At 42.9% G+C, this 14356-nt stretch overlaps 1 protein-coding gene across 6 annotated transcripts in view; it reads left to right on the top strand.

Annotated features, from left to right (window-relative positions):
* The window catches only part of USP40 (ubiquitin specific peptidase 40), a 42045-nt gene extending 32165 nt beyond the window's left edge, over positions 1–9880 (top strand). For 4 of the 6 annotated variants that reach the window (XM_068138135.1, XM_068138132.1, XM_068138131.1 and 1 more), the window contains 8 exons: positions 442–565; positions 1577–1671; positions 2910–3028; positions 3451–3516; positions 3754–3964; positions 4346–4441; positions 5200–5294; positions 7333–9880. In XM_068138135.1, coding sequence (XP_067994236.1) covers positions 442–565; positions 1577–1671; positions 2910–3028; positions 3451–3516; positions 3754–3964; positions 4346–4441; positions 5200–5294; positions 7333–7441 — 915 coding nt within the window. In that variant the 3' untranslated portion in view covers positions 7442–9880. Of the gene's footprint in view, positions 1–441; positions 566–1576; positions 1672–1767; positions 1809–2909; positions 3029–3450; positions 3517–3753; positions 3965–4345; positions 4442–5199; positions 5295–7332 lie in introns of those variants that run through there. The other 2 variants (XM_068138138.1, XM_068138136.1) reach the window with 2 other exon arrangements.
* The last annotated feature ends 4476 nt before the right edge of the window (positions 9881–14356 follow it).

Raw genomic sequence — 14356 nt, forward strand, 5'->3', positions numbered from 1 at the left:
ATCATCGTGTCCACCCCATCAACCAATCCAACCCACCCAAACAGCTAACCCATGGCACCAAGCACCCCATCAAGTCTCCTCCTGAACACCTCCAATGATGGTGACTCCAACACCTCCCCGGGCAGCCCATTCCAATGGGCAATCACTCTTTCTGTATAGAACTTCTTCCTAACATCCAACCTGAACCTCCCTGGCGCAGCCTGAGACTGTGTCCTCTTGTTCTGATACTGGCTTTAATGCCAGGTGACAGGACAGTAAGGTTAGGCTGCACAAGGCTGGATTATTTTAATTTTTTTTACTGTAGTGTGACCGTTTTAGCCCCTGTAAAAGTAGGAAATGAGATCTGAGCAAGTCATTTTCTTCTCCTGACATGAAGGTGAAACTTTTCATTGCCTGTGTTGGAACACATAAGCTACCTGCTACTTTCTCTTCACTTTCAAGGGTTTCCTGAAAATACCTGTCTGGTGGTTGAAGTCTGCAGGTCATGGAGGGAAGGCACATGACCAAATGAATGGGTTGACATGCAAGATGGATGCATTGCAGCTGTGTCCTGCAGGAAGTGAAGGTGATCTGTTTTTTGAAGAGTCTGATTGCCCTGAGGGCTCTGATTCAAAATCCAAAGTTTTAATCCAAAACCTTAAAGTCCTTCTGAAATCTACAAGTGATGGTACAAGTTTCAGCAGGTTTAGAGTGAAAGCAGCCACTTAGGAGACAGGTGCAATTTTTTTACAAGGCTATGGAATGCTGGAATACGGTTCTCTTATCCCTTATTTGGTCAAGGGTAAGACATCCACTAGATTTTGAAGCAGGGACTCTTCACCTCTCAGTAAGATAAATGACTCTTTTATGGCAGTGGCCATATTATAAAGCATCTATTCGATAAGCATAGATTTGGTTGATTTCAAAGACCACATGCACAGTATCCCGTTGAATTCCCTTCAGGCTATGTTGCTTTCAGAGAAGCTGTAAAAAGAGTGACAAAAAGAGTAAATTTTACAGAGCTTAAAAGATATACAGTATTTCAGGCTGCTTTTGTTCTTCTAAAGGACAAATCCAAATACATAACCAGCTAGGTTAGGTAAATCAAGCATGTGCTGAGAAGGAAAACCAAAATCAAGTGGGGACAACTGTGAATTGAAAAATGGGAAACAAACCCATTTTCCTTCCTATAGGAGAAAGAATAGTCTTCTTTTGCTAATGAGTTGCATGTTGCAGTGCAGAACCTCTCTCCTTTCAGAAGGTGTATTTGCATTTTTCTCTTTTTCCCTTGAACTTTGAGTTTCACTTTCTCCCCTGATGATTTCAGTAGCATAGGTGAGAGCAGATTTAGCTTCCCTTGCAACAGGCTCTATGCATAACCATGAATTAAGACTATTTACAAATGTGAATAACTGGTCTTAGTTTTAAAATCTGCAGTACTGGATCGGTTAGAACTCTTCCTGTTTGGCAACCAAAGGAATGTATTTTTCCAATGTAATTTGCTGAGCCTTGATGTGACTGTTACCTCTTAAGATGATAAACAAAGCCATGTTAACTCTTGTGTCATTTCTTTCTTCCTCTCTCCTCCCACCTAAAGATTTGCCAGAATGCATCCACACAGACAAGGATCTTTGTTACGCTGGCAGTATAGAAATAGCAGGAGAAGCTTCTCTGGAAGATCTGAAGATGCAGGTTAGATGTTCTCCTGTATTGGAAATAAACAGCAACACTGTGATTAATTGAGCTCTATTAATACTTATTTTCTATTTCCTTTTCCCTTGTCTCCAGTATGTTCTGATATGGCATTTGCTTATATGCCATGTTCAGTGGTAAGTACCAAGAGGCAGTTGGAGCATGTAGCTCAGAGACTTCCTTAGTATGTCCCCTGCAGTTGCCATTCTACCTGTCATGTGTCCTGACCTGCAAAAGCCTTGTTGCACTTCATCTGGAACTTTGGCTTGCAGCCCTATCTTTATTTCACAATGTAAAAATTCTTCATGAGAAGCACACACATACAAACACTTCCTAAAAAGCCACTTTCCATGTCCACATTGTTCCTGTATTAGTTTTCTGCGTCAGTTTTTCTCTTCTCTCTCTTTTTTCTTTTCTTTTTTCTTCTTTTTTTTCCTTTTTTTTTTGGTATGTTGAATCTAATGAATCAAGAACTGCTTTGGATGCACAGCAGGACACGTTTGTCATTCAGGAAGGTATAGCTTAGTTTCTTTGGCCAGAAACTAAGGTGCCTTTTAGTGCTTCTTTAACCATAAAAGTATGATTACAATCATACAAAAAAATGTCCAAATGCAAAAATCCCAACCTAAACCCACGAAAAGACAAACTAATCATATCATAAAACTCTTTCTTACGTAGCCAGTTGTTCTAATTAAACTGCATGGGGAAGGTTATCTCAGCTTACTGTGATCCGTACCAACACTTACTCTTTTGAGCATGACTTCAGTTTCAGTCTCTGCCAAATTTCTGCTCTGAGACCGTTTACATCTTCTGAAGAAGGATAATTGTCTTAGCGTGGGAATAGTATTGTGTCGTTGATAAGGGCTTAAAGGAGCTTGCTGAGCACTTGGCTAGAGACCGGGGTAATGATTCTGTCAGCCTCGCTCCCTCACAGTTGTGCCATTTTTGGCTAAAATAAGCAGTTCAGTACTTTTGAAATGTTCAGTACTTTTGAAATGTAAGTGAAGTTGAGAAATGTTGAGAGGGAGCAAAGTCCAACTTGCTTTGAGGTTAAAAATCAAATATGTTGATCATAGCCATGACCAGTAAGTCCCAAACAGCAGCTGGTGTGAAATAAATCTAAATACCTAGTCCTACTTCTGATTGCTTCAGTATTGCATTGAGAATTAAGAATTTTTCTTTTTTTTTTCCAAGGAGATTGACTGCCAAAATTATTAAAGAAATGTTTCTTTTCTCAGGTTTTGACCTTACCATGCTTTCAGGAGCAGATTGTCCCATTGCCCTCGTTTCTCAGAGCATGGACAATGGACAGTAAGCGCCCAGGCAAGCTTTTACGAAACAACAAGCAGCACCTCAAGTAGGTTTCCTATTGAATGTGCAAGTAGCATTGCAAGAGACTGAATGTTGTCTGGGTTGTGGGTGGATTGATGGAGAAAGAAATCGGCTCAGTCAAATGTCAACAGAAAACTCATTTCTGGTTACTTCATTTTTTAACTTGAGAGCTGCGGAGTGAGGAGGTGTGAGCATAGTAGTGAGTAGACCATATCATGTAGTTGAATAAGTACTAAGTAGTTAGAATAACTTCTAAACTTCATTTTAAGTGGTTTTAAATGCCACTTTTATACTTTTCTTGAGATTTTAATTTTTGTTCCAATGGCCTCTTGCTTTGGTTTTTCAGATAAGCACAAGTCCACTTGACTAAACCAGTAGTTAGTAGTTTTTTTACATATAAGTTTAGAATGTGACTAGAAACGTGTACAATATTTGTTTTGTTTTCAGTGAATATAAGCTGGGTGCCAGAGTGGAAATCTGCATAGAACCTTTGCAAAAAGAAGAGAATTTAGGGTAAGATCTCAAGACACTTATTTCCTAGAGCACTTTTAAGATGAGACATAATTGAACAACTTTTAGCTTAAATACTGTTTATCAGCATTTCAGATCTCAGTATGCAAGAAAACTTTGGAGCTTATTTTTTGTTCTCCACAAATAAAAATAAGGGAGGGCAGAAGGGAGTGAAAACTGAATTCTGGGTTCTGAAAGCATGACTCATAAGAGCAATGTATTTTCTCTTCCTGATGACAGCCCCCATGAGCTGCTGCTTCGAGTCCAGATGAGCATACCAGGGGAGAGGGACTACCATGACTCTATGGATTTGGTGTGGGATATCTCCAAAGAATGCACAGCCTGGGCACTGAGGCAACGAGTGGCTTCCCACTATTGTCTCCCTGTAGATAAAATTGAAATCGCCAAGTACTTTCCTGAAAGATTTGAGTGGCTGCCAATATCGAGCTGGGTAAGATCTGGAATGACTTACGATTCATGGAACCGTAGAATCTTCTGGTTGGCAAAGACCTTTTAAGATCACTGAATCCAACCTGCAAGCCAACATGACCATCGCCATTAAACCATTCCCCAAAGTGTCTAGTCTTCTGGACTAGGTATTACCACTGCAGCATGAGAACACCAGGATTATTTTGTGTCTTTCCACACTAGCAGAAAAATCCCTTAAGCCCGAGCATCAGCCAGAGCCTCCCAGTTCTTTCTGAAAACCACAGGATACTGTATTGTTTGAGAGAAGTATGTGTTGGCTTGTGCTGTGGTTCTTGGGCAAAAATACTTAAGCAAATTTCTGAAATCTGCAGTGTACAAAACTTCTGCCTTTGATTTTATTCAGACACAGCAAATTTCAAAGAGGAAACGGAAGAAAAAACAGGAGAGTTTGCAGTCAGCACCTTACCACCTGAAAGATGGAGATATCATTGGGGTGAAGGTAGATTAACTTCACTTTTGGTTGTTACACAAGGATTAGGATTGAGCACTGTTCCCTTTGTAGTATTTTCATTTCTTCCTGGTTTCCCTGCTTCTTGATGCATCTCTATGAAAGCACTGCTATATGAATCTGGACAGTACATTGTGCAGGTAGGGAAATTGTTGTGACTAATGCCTTTGCTTCTTTTTCTTCTGTTCTTAACCAACCTGGTGCAAGTTTCATACTTCTCCTCTTACATCTTGTGCTGGCACTAGAGACCAGTGCCTTAGAGGCTGATTTTTCTTGCCATCATTTTATCAATTGTTGTTTTTCCAGCTTGAACTGAAGAAATCCTTTCAAAAACATAGTGTAAATTTAAACCCATTACATTTTCCAAAGAATTAAAAGATATATTGAATTTATTACATAATGAATTGTACAGCAGCATATTGAGCTCTGAACTAGTCGTGGGGATTATTTAGCAGGCCTGAAAGAAGATGCTTGCTGGATTTTAAAGCAGCAGGCAAAAATCTCTGGTGTCTTATCCCAATACATTAGACTATGCAGAGAAAGCTTTGAATAAGGCAAAGCCACTGTTAAATACAAAAACTAAAGAAAGGAGTTGAAAAAACTTTTTTGCTTTTTTAATCTTTTCCACTTAGCTCAAAGTTTATTGCTGTAAAACTAGTTAGAGGAAATGCACTGAAAAGTCATTGTGTAAATTCAGTAACATGTGGGGAATAGTTTAAGCCTGTAAATGTCATCCTTTTTCACAACAGAATCTTCTCCTTGATGACACTAAGGACTTCAGCACAGTGAGAGATGATGTTGGAAAGGAGAAACAAAGGCAGCTTGCATTAGAAAAAAAGAAAAGGTATTGAGTAATTACAGGTTTTTTTCCTTTAGAAATATACAAACTGTTATCTTACTGCTTTTCAGACTAGTCTTATACTTGGATAAATTTTTGGGGTAATGTTAGCTGGGTGCTCTCAGAAAATATAAATCCAGTAGTCCTGAAGGAGGTGCTTGGGCGATTCAAACTCCTGGCTTTAAGTTCCCACACTGATCCTCAGGTTTTTTTCTCTCTTGCAACACAATGCAAGTGGCCTCCGGAGCTGGGTGATGGGGTTGGGGAGCAGTATAATGCCCCAGAAATCCATGAGGAATTAGTTCGGGACCTGCTGAGCCACTTGGATATCCACAAGTCCATGGGACCAGATGGGATCCATCCTAGGGTGCTGAGAGAGCTGGCAGATGTGCTGGCTAGGCCACTCTCCATCATTTTCCTCCAGTCCTGGCTCACAGGTGAGGTCCCAGATGACTGGAAACTGGCCAACGTGGTCCCCATCCACAAAGGGTCGGATGGAGGAACCTGGAAACTACAGGCCGGTCAGCCTGACCTCAGTGCCAGGGAAAGTGATGGAGCAGATTATCCTGGCAGCAATAACTGTGCACCTGAAGGATGGCCAAGGGCTCAGGTCCAGCCAACATGGATTTAGGAAGGGCAGATCCTGCCTCTCCAACCTGATCTTTTTCTATGATCAGGTGACCCGTCTGGTGGATGTGGGGAGGCCTGTGGATGTGGTGTACCTGGACTTCAGCAAGGCCTTTGACACCGTCCCCCACAGCAAACTGCTGGCTAAGCTGTCAGCCCGTGGATTGGACCACTACACTCTGTGCTGGGTTAGGAACTGGCTGGAGGGCCGGGCCCAGAGAGTGGTCGTGAACGGTGCCACATCCAGCTGGCGGCCAGTCACTAGTGGTGTCTCCCAGGGATCAGTGCTGGGCCCTGTCCTCTTCAACATATTCATCGATGATCTGGATGAAGGGGTAGAGTCAGTCATCAGCAAGTTTGCAGATGACACAAAGTTAGGGGCAGATGTTAGTCAGTTAGAGGGTAGAAAGGCTCTGCAGAGGGACCTTGACTGACTGGACAGATGGGCAGAGTCCAATGGGATGGCATTCAACAAGTCCAAGTGCCGAGTGCTGCACTTTGGCTACGGCAATCCCATGCAGAGCTATAGGCTGGGGTCGGAGTGGCTGGAGAGCTCCCAAACAGAGAGGGACCTGGGTGTGCTGATCGACAGCCACCTGAATATGAGCCAGCAGTGTGCCCAGGTGGCCAGGAGGGCCAATAGCATCCTGGCCTGCATTAGGAATAGTGTGGCCAGCAGGAGCAGGGAGGTCATAGTGCCCCTGTACTCTGCTTTGGTTAGGCCACACCTTGAGTACTGTGTCCAGTTCTGGGCCCCTCAGTTTAAGAAGGACATCAAAACACTTGAACGTGTCCAGAGAAGGGCAACAAGGCTGGTGAGAGGCCTTGAGCACAAGCCCTATGAGGAGAGGCTGAGGGAGCTGGGATTGTTTAGCCTGGAGAAGAGGAGGCTCAGGGGTGACCTCATTGCCCTCTACAACTACCTGAAGGGTGGTTGTAGCCAGGAAGGGGTTGGCCTCGTCTCCCAGGCAACCAGCACCAGAACAAGAGGACACAGTCTCAAGCTGCACCAGGGGAGGTTTAGGCTCGAGGTGAGGAGGAAGTTCTTCACCGAGCGAGTCATTCATCATTGGAACGGGTTGCCCAGGGAGGTGGTTGAGTCATCGACCCTGGAGGCGTTCAAGGGGAGATTGGACGTGGCACTTGGTGCCATGGTCTAGTCATGGGGTCTGTGTTGATAGGTTGGACTCGATGATCCTCGAGGTCCTTTCCAACCTAAGTGATACTGTGATTTGTCCCTGCTTTTGGAGATGAAAAATGGGCTTCTTGTCTGCACTGTCCCTGCAGAGGTTGTAAGTGTGAGCTTGCAATGTCATTCTTACAACTAAGTGTAAATGGGGTTCTAGTTCAGGCCTGTGCTGCCGTCAGGGCTCGACACTGATGGTAAGCATCTTAATGTTCCTTTTTTTCCCCACAGTCGGAAAGCTGAACGCTTGCAGGACCACATCGTCACTGAGGAGAAGCACAACATTAAGCACCGTAAACCAGAAGTGGCTCTTTCTATCAATGTGGGCATTTTCAGATAGCACCAGGAGATGATTTACTGACCAGATCATACTACCAATGTACTCAGCTGATGGGGAATACCTCAGCTTGACCAGCAAGAGGGTCTTTTCCAAAGTGTCTTCAGGAATCAACAAGACAAACTGAAATAGGATTCAAGATAACTCTGATTTTTCTCCTAGTCTCTCTTGGAGAAGTGCTTTAGTATCCCGTTATCCATGTGGTATTATTCTCAGGCTAAGTAAATGCACTTTATCCATGAGAAAACAGACTAATACATTGAACAACCTTTCAGTGATTGTTTTGTAATCACTCTAAATGCCTTTTTTTTTTTTTTTTAAGTCAGATACTGATATCTTGCACCATCACTACAGAGCCTGCAGGGCTTTTCAATGCAGTCATCAACACTTACTATTTTCTGAAGTATTTTTCCATCCCTGAAATTACTAATCGTGTCAGAATTGGCTTTTCTCTCATTGCATAGAAAAGTCTGTAGTAGCTGGAGTCAGATTTCAGAAATGAAGAAAATGTGGAGATCCCTGAACAAAGTGTACCAAGTTGGCTCCAGAAAAAAAAAGCCAATTCAGCATCCTGTCAGGCTCCAAAACCTGAAGATCTTTTGTGATATGGAACAACAGTGTGGTAACCGTGTATTTTGAAGTTGCTAGGGCTTCTTTGTTGTCTGTAAGCTTCATGTAAAAACAAAAGGGATGGGAAAAATTGGTAGATCTGAGGTTTGGTCTGAAGTGGGGTTTATTGCACTCAGGAAGGAGGCTTGTATTTATTTGTTAATACTCTCATGCAGAGGACTTTCCCTCATTTCTTATTCTTTCAATTTTTCTACTATTCTTTGCTAAATCTGAGAAAAGGAAGTTGGTGTCACAAGGCTGATTTACAGCCTCTGTAACGTGGTGCTGGTTACCAGCTGAAGTCATTGTTGAGGCTTGTGAGATTGGATCTCAAGATAGAGAATGTCTTTAACTAGCTGATGATAGACCATATTTTTCTTACCCCAAGGCTGGGAATCAGAGTTTACCAGAAGTTGATGTTTCAGCATCTTTATCAAAAAACCTTCTAATGCTTACAGTACTTAAGCTGTGTTCCCCCACACTGTACATGATTATTCATAAACTCATTTCCCATTGGGTTCAGAATTTTCTTTGAGCACAGCTAATACTGATGTTTATAATAGGATTCTAAATGTATTTTGAATGATTAGGTGAAAATGGAATTGGTGGAAGATAACACACGAGCATTTCTGTGTAGTGGCATCTAACGTGTGTGCCTTTTATGACTGGGAACTTGTGCAAATGAGTTGCTGTAGCAGGTGAAGTCTATCAAAGCATACTGCAGAGCCCTGTTGAGCTGCACAAATGCCCAGAAACCTGTTCTGAAATGAATGGTTGTTTAAAACCAGTATTTTAACATAGCCTGAAATATCCTTATTTAAATCTGTGCTAATGAGAGGCTGAATCACTTTTGGGGACTGCTATAAGCCTTTAAACCTGTTTCCCCGATATGTAGAAGATACTGTAGTAGTAGATGCCAGTACAGCAGACTACTAGTTTTGGATAGTGTGAGAAGAGCTTTCATTTGTCTTTTATAGGGTAACAATGTTCTGGTGTTTTAGACATCTTCAGGACAAAACCTGACGCTCTCAGTGAAAAAAGGCAAAAGAGTCACAGGCACCTTGAAGCATATGATTTTTATTTATTTTTCTGCATATCTTCAAAATGCAGCAGGTGCTTCTGTACTTGCTTAGGCTGATTGATTCCAGAAGGGGATATTTTTATTTCCCCACTCTTTGGCTTGTAGGTAGGCTTTACATGAACCTTGAAATCCTAGTTTTATGGATGGATTTTCTGACTGAGGTGAGGGCAGCCAATTGCTTTCCCCCTCTTTCTTTGAGTCACCTTCTTCCATATCAAGTGTTCTTGTGGGGCCAGGGTTTACAGAAATGCTTACACATGCTGGTTACTGAGGTAAGCAGGAATGGTTTGTGTTTGCAGGTTGTTCCACTGCATTGCACTTGCTGTCACTTTAATCCCTCCAGTTGCTTGCTGGACAGTTGTACTGAGCTCAGCCTCTCACCCTACCTTTAATAACTCGCATCTCTTCTTGAAAACACAGCGTTTGGAGAAATTTAAATATGGATTGCAAACACTAATGTGAGAATTTTAGTATGTGCCTTTGTTAAAGTGTAATGTAGCAGCACCTGCACTGAACCAATCTTGGATTATATCTGATTTTGGCTCAAAATGCAATTTGGTTTTTTTTTCCCTTAAAACTGTTGTGGGTCATTCCACAATGAGAGAGCGCATTAAAAATGGGGGTGGGGAGAGGGAACACCTTCTAACAGCAGAGTTTTTGTGATACCACAGTCTATGATGGTTACATTCTAAAGCCTGGAAAAGCTTTCATCTTTATCTTTCAGGTGTTCCTCAAAAAATAAAAGAGTCATTTCTGTATGTCTGGTTGACTTGTCTGTGCGGCCCACTGAACGTGGGTCAGAAATGGCGTCAGTTGGTTTCTAACACTGGATGGGGCACAGCCTTCATTAAGCTTTAATTTCCAAATCTGTTCCTAACAGAGCATTCCCACGTCCCTGACAGAAGCTGCACCAATCTGGCTGGGGCTGCACTGTGCAAGGACCCAGGTCAGCTGGAGGACTGGGATTTGGATGCAAGTTAAAATTATTTTTAGGTTGTAGTTTTTTTTCCTGGGTTTTAGGAGGCATGACCTGGTATTTACTCGCCATTAGTTCAGCTCCTAGTTTGTTTGCAAATGCATAATCTGGGTTGGTTTGCAGTTAGCATAAATCATCTAGAGGGCTGTGGCTTTACACCGAGTTAAACACAAATTGCTCCTGGCGCAGTCTGTGTTCAGCTCTAGCAATCTGTGAGAAAATGGTGGGGTTTCTTTTTATTTCCATTGTAACTCATATTGTTCACCTAATTACTGAGCAGGAGGAAATAGCCTATATACAGTTGCTCTGTTCCAGACAAAACAATTCTGTCAGTGTAGAAAGCAAAGTCAATCTTGCTCACTTCAGTCCTTCCTCAGCAGCCACTGAACAGAACCATTGCATTGTGAAGGGTGTTGCTGGTACATAATCCAAGAAGGAGGAGCAATGGCATAGGGGAATGTAACTGGGACCAATGAGTGGTGGCACAGGGGCTTCAGGCTGCATTCAGGAGAAGCTTCATGGTTGAGGGACTTGCAGTTTTGTCTATTTCCCTGAAGCTTCCCCAAGTGAAGGGATGTGCCAGGAGCAGCCCACAGCATGGTTAGCTGCAGTTATGGGACTTTGCCAGTGCTTCTGCTGACATGGCCTTTAACTGAGGAGTTAGTCTTCAACCCTTACCATAACTAAGGCTACAGCATCTGGATGAAATAATACTGAATTTGTAAGCGAGGTTAGAGACACCAGGAGGATCGAGATGCTAGCCCCAGAGTCACTGGCTGGAAAGCAACAATTTGTCTGACTATTAGACTGTTAAGCCTGATTGGCCTTTGAAGAGTGTAGATCTTACTAGCTGGTGGGTTTCTAGCTAAGAAAGTATTGGCTTTGTGGTTAACAAATCTATAAATTCCTGCATTCCAAAGCTTGGTTGTACTCAGATGGTGATCAGGAGGGCTTAAACACCTGCTTTTGCTAAGATTTCCTTGCTAATCACTGGGGAAGAAACATGTTTAGAAAAAAAAAAAAAAGAAACCAGAGCTGTGTAGGCTGTGTTGCTTGCTTCCTTGCTGCCTGGTTTTGCTGGGGTTCGGTGATTGTTACTGGTTCCAGGGATTAACAACGTTTAATTTCCTGCATGTTTACTCTGCAGTAGCATCCCAGTCCTGGGCAGGCATTGCTGGCTGGGCTTTGCTGTGCCTTCTGCTCCTCTGTGCTAGCAGTAACCCCCCCCCAGGTGCTACCAGGATGCTCCACTCCAACTACCCTAGGCCCCATGGCAATGCTCAGTCCATCACTGTCTTCTTGGATCTGTTCCTGTCTCTGCTGGGTGACCCCAGTGGCTGATCCCTCTCTTCATTCACCCTTCTATTTGCCTGTAGCTTTTCCTTGAGGTGCAACCTGCCACAGGTCTTGTCTTTCAAATTCCTCTTTAATTCCCTTTTTCCCAGTGATCAAGGGAATCACTGACCACATCTGCACACACACAATCTTTTATTTCATGCAGAAGCTGCTGAGACCACTGTGTAATTCTGCTGCCATACAGTTCTCTGGCTGCTATCACTCCTCAGAGTAAGGCCCTGCCAACAGACTGTGCTCTTGGAACAGCTAGTGATTTATGTGAATTACACCTGTGCTCATAATGTCTGTAGAACTCTAATTCTTCTCCCATCCACTGCCTCTTGTGCTTGTGAAGAGAAAGGTATTTGTTAGCTAGCTTGGTTTTTGTTCCCATTGGATGCTCCTGACAGGTGGGCATTTTTGCATTGCAAGTAGGTAGAGGAACCCGCACAGTTTCTGGTAAACTGACACTGGACTGGGTTTCCTAATAAATATCTAACTTGGCTAACTTACTACTCCTGCAGAAAGGAGACAGCTGTGGCTATCATGTATACATGGAGCATGTCTTCCTCTGGGGCATATGTAGGAGTGCTAAAGGCTCTCCAATAAGAATTTAAATGATTTGCAAATTCTTGATTTTCACATCAGGTTTGATGTGCACAGCTGGAGGCTGAGTTCACATGGTTTACAGCCAGGTAGTGGTAAGAGTGACACACTTAGTTCTGCCCAACCCTTGGACAGAGTCTTTTGCATTCATCTGAAGACAGGCTTGGGGTAAGAAGCAGTATTTGGATGTTGTGACAGTGTGACATAGGCAGGACCAACCTTTTAAAGGGTATGTTAGTAATTAGTTACAGGCTGTTCAGTTCCACTAGTGGAATGAAAGTGTCATGCTCCTCTTTTTTAACAAACAGTAGATGCATGGTTTAAGCTCCAATTGCTAAACAATTTTGGGTTTTCCTGGTTAAGCTGTTCCTTTTGAAAAGCTGGAGCAATGTGAATTCAATGGGAACCACATAGAAAAAACACTGCTGTGATCATTGCCCTGACCCCAGAGACTTGCCCACAAAGAGGCTTCAAGGAACATAATGGCCACTGGGTGCAATGTTGTCATGGCTGCTGGAATTCTCTCAGAGTTAGTTAGCCTCTTAGTGATAGGTAACTGTCCCAGCGCTACAAGTTGGCTGAGCCAGCTAATCTTCTCTCATCTACCAATAATTAACAAGTTTGTTGTGATCAACTATAGAGTTGCCATGTCCAAGCTGTCCCCTGCTATATCCAGAAACACAAACCCAACAGAAACTCAAAAATCCTGGTGACTCTTTTCCCCTTGTATCAGAATACCACCTGTGGTTGGAGTATATAGAATTGCACTTCCATGTCAATGAGTGTGTGTGTGCCTGTTCTCCAAGGAGGAACTGTTGATGTTTTGCAAACCCTTTTGTACGTCCCCAGAGAAAGTGGGAGGGGAAAAAAAAAATTCCAAATACGACTTCAAAGCTGTGCAAAGTGAATCTCTGCTGGCTTATTCCACTGCCTGGTAAACATTTTGATTAATATTGTAAAATTCAGACTTACTATCACATGGACAAAGTCCTCCTGAGCCATCTGCTGGATCTCTGGGCTAGAAACAAATGCTTTCCTTAAAGCTAAAGGAAAGAGACATGCATTATTTGGGTGGGGAAAAAAAAAAATTTGTATCATCTTATGTTGATCCCAAATACTCCCAAGTCAATGACTGACACCACTTTCTGATGTGTATATGTACCCCAAAGTTTGGAGGACTCTGGTTCTTGTGAAGTAAAATGCAAAAACTATTTAGTCCTTGAGAAGCTGAAAGGCTGGTGTAGGTACTTGCTTTCCCAGTGGCTGAACATGTCATGAATGCTTATGGCTTGGCTTTGTTTGGCCATCTGTGGCCCTGCACTACAGAGGCCGGGGAAGATGTCTGCACGATTTATGATGTTTGCCTTTGGGGGAACAAATACAGAAGTTTCATAAGAAATGGTGGGGCCAGGCTTGCCTCACAAACCTCGCTTTGTTCTCAGTAGCCAAGGAGGTTGTCAAGGGATAGCAGTTTGACTCTCTTTGGCAGGAGGCCTTAGTAAGAGGAAAGTGTGCATAACAGATGGAAACAGATGCTCCTGCAGGCCAGAAGATGATTTGAGCTTTCCAATGCTGTAAACTTTTGCACTTCTGTGCTTCTTGTCTGCAGAAGGGCACTGGAGCCATATTACAGTCCTTGTGAATTGGTGAATATGAGATTGCAGAGATAATTTTCCTAGCATCTGTGTCTCCCTGCTTGCAAGACACCCATAACCTCAAAGCCAAAAACAATGCAGTGGAAGCAGTGCCATGCCTAGCCTTGCTGGTTTGACATCATCTATTTTCTCAGCCTCTTTCTCAGGGGTTACAGCTTCCCCAAGCTTTAATCACATGCACTGATGATTTCTATGTTTCCTGGGGCCCAGGAGTAGGCAAGAAAGAGAATTAACAGAAGATCAAGGTGGGGAAGAATATAAAGGAAAAAACTTGGTGTCTGCCTGCTTGTTTCACAGCCATATGTTTCCCCCGGGGAGATTCTGACCTACAGCACGCTACTGCCCAGAATATCTTTGTAACTGTTTTAATCTTACACTCTTCCCAAGGTCTCCCACGTTCCCCTGTGCGTGCTGGATACCAATTTTCTGAATAATTTGGAAACCAGATTTATGGTAAAGAGTAAATGTATGTAAATGAGTCGTCTTGCAGAAGGATGAATAGAAGCTGCTGTCTGGGAGTGCAATATGTACTCGCTGAAGTTTTGTAGTCTTTGGCGACTGCACTTCTCATGGGGAGATGCTGTGTGGCAAAGTTGGTATCTGTTCTGGAGCTGGTAACGATAAGAGCAAGATTTCTTCAGGAATTAAGCATATCC

This window comes from Melanerpes formicivorus, unplaced genomic scaffold, assembly GCF_026170545.1.
Source record: "Melanerpes formicivorus ecotype bairdi unplaced genomic scaffold, bMelFor1.0.p_v2 SCAF_5, whole genome shotgun sequence".
Lineage (NCBI taxonomy): Eukaryota > Metazoa > Chordata > Aves > Piciformes > Picidae > Melanerpes > Melanerpes formicivorus.